A 1,673-nucleotide genomic window follows, 5' to 3' on the forward strand; every position below is an offset into this window, starting at 1 on the left:
ATCTCTATGAGTCTCAAGCGACTCAATGGCATATAATAACAACAACAACACTCCCTACTCTTTCAGTGTCCCAGCAAAGTGAAGAATCCTGTACAAAGCCTGGCTTCTCCAGAAGTCTATGAAGAGAGTTCGTGTCTGAACTGTCCTGTTTCTCACTTGATTACAGGTGGGTTAATATTGTATCTACAAGAATGGGCTAAGGTACAGAAGAAATTGTGAGGATGGCACAAGACCTAGTAAGGCTTCAATCTGTTAAGCATAGAGATGCTATGAGCCAGAATTTGATTGCAGCTAACAACAATGTATATACAAAATTCAAAGTCATTGTGGAAAGACTCTCCTCCAGGTTTCCAAAGCTGAACATTTAATGGGAGGAGAGTGCCCATGTTTTTCCTGTGTAGCTGCTGGTGGAGGACTCCTTATAACGTGAAATTAATTATATTGTGTCTGACTCTTGCTGAGAACAAAACATCAATTTAGAGACTGAAAGAGGTGAGAAGTCCCCTCCCCCAAAGGGAAGACAGCAGACCCTGGTCAGGACAAGGAAAAACTGAGAATATCTATCAGGATCAGCTCTCATCTGGTCAGAAAAAAGTGTTTTGGACAAGGGAGCACTGTGTGCCTATGACTATAGGGTGAGCAGGGGAAGCACAACTTGGAAACCACACACTTGTCCTTCTCTCTGCTCAGTAGTCAACCCAGCAGCTGGTTTCTATCTGGGCCTCTAGAGGGCAAGACAGGCCAAGTCCTCACCCCCAAAAGGCACCCAGCCCTTGAAGGTACAAACAGAAATGAAGGAGACAGTAGCTGGACAAGAGAATATTTGCATGTTCTGCTCTAGAGCAGATAAGAGAGGCCTATGTGGGATCTGTCTCAGCAGAACTCAGAAGTGTCTACACCATGACCTGGATCACACTTCTTCTCACCTTCTTCCTTTACTGCACAGGTTAGGAGGCTTCTCAGTTTCTTGAAATTACCTCTAAAACCTACTCCAGGCATGTCCTCCTTTTTTTCCCTCCTCTAAGATATGTGTCTGTGTTTTCAGGGTGCCTCTCTCAGCCTGTGCTGACTCAGTCGCCCTCTGTATCTGCTTCCCTGGGAGCATCAGCCAAGCTCACCTGCACTCTGAGCAGTGAACACAGCACCTACAGAATTGAATGGTATCAGCAGAATCCAGGGAAAAGCCCTTGCTTTGTGATGAGTTTGGGCAGCAGTGGTATGACAGGATCCAGAGGAGATGGGATCCCTGATCGCTTCTCAGGCTCCAGCTCTGGTGCAGACCGCTACTTGACTCTGTCCAACATCCAGACCAATGATGAAGCTGACTACATTTGTGGTGTATCTCACAGCAATGGGTAAAGCACAGTGACCCATACAGATGAGGAATTAAGACAAAAATTCTTCTCTCTGCCCTATTGACAAGGCTAGCAGGTGCCTCTAGAAAGGGTCAGATGTACTCAACCTTCAAGGATGTAAATTTCTTGAAGAAAATGTGAGTTTTCCAAGAGGAGACTCAAACTTGTGATAGCTTTTACATACATAATTTTTATTTTATACTAGTTTATACACTGTACACATAGTTTTTCACACAAGATCTTTCCCATTTGCTTAACCTACCCCCTCCCATCACCTTTGACCGATAAATATTGCGACTAAACTTCAGAGACACTGAT

At 44.5% G+C, this 1,673-nt stretch overlaps 1 protein-coding gene across 1 annotated transcript; it reads left to right on the forward strand.

Moving 5' to 3' along the window:
- The first annotated feature begins 900 nt into the window (after positions 1 to 900).
- LOC102851772 (immunoglobulin iota chain-like) lies at positions 901 to 1,359 on the forward strand. Its single transcript, XM_006898081.1, has 2 exons — positions 901 to 946; positions 1,046 to 1,359. The coding sequence occupies exons 1-2, from the start codon at positions 901 to 903 to the stop codon at positions 1,357 to 1,359; spliced, it is 360 nt and encodes a 119-aa protein (XP_006898143.1).
- The last annotated feature ends 314 nt before the right edge of the window (positions 1,360 to 1,673 follow it).

The sequence above is a fragment of the Elephantulus edwardii genome, unplaced genomic scaffold, assembly GCF_000299155.1.
Source record: "Elephantulus edwardii isolate Elephantulus edwardi_28Jun2011 unplaced genomic scaffold, EleEdw1.0 scaffold00219, whole genome shotgun sequence".
In the NCBI taxonomy this organism is placed as follows: Eukaryota; Metazoa; Chordata; class Mammalia; order Macroscelidea; family Macroscelididae; genus Elephantulus; species Elephantulus edwardii.

What these genes read in the sequence shown, in the direction of transcription:
- LOC102851772 (XM_006898081.1), top strand. Translation starts at nt 901, where the DNA reads ATGACCTGGATCACACTTCTTCTCACCTTCTTCCTTTACTGCACAG. An exon ending in CTTCTTCCTTTACTGCACAG is followed by an intron (nt 947 to 1,045) that starts GTTAGGAGGCTT and finishes CTGTGTTTTCAG; the next exon opens with GGTGCCTCTCTCAGCCTGTG.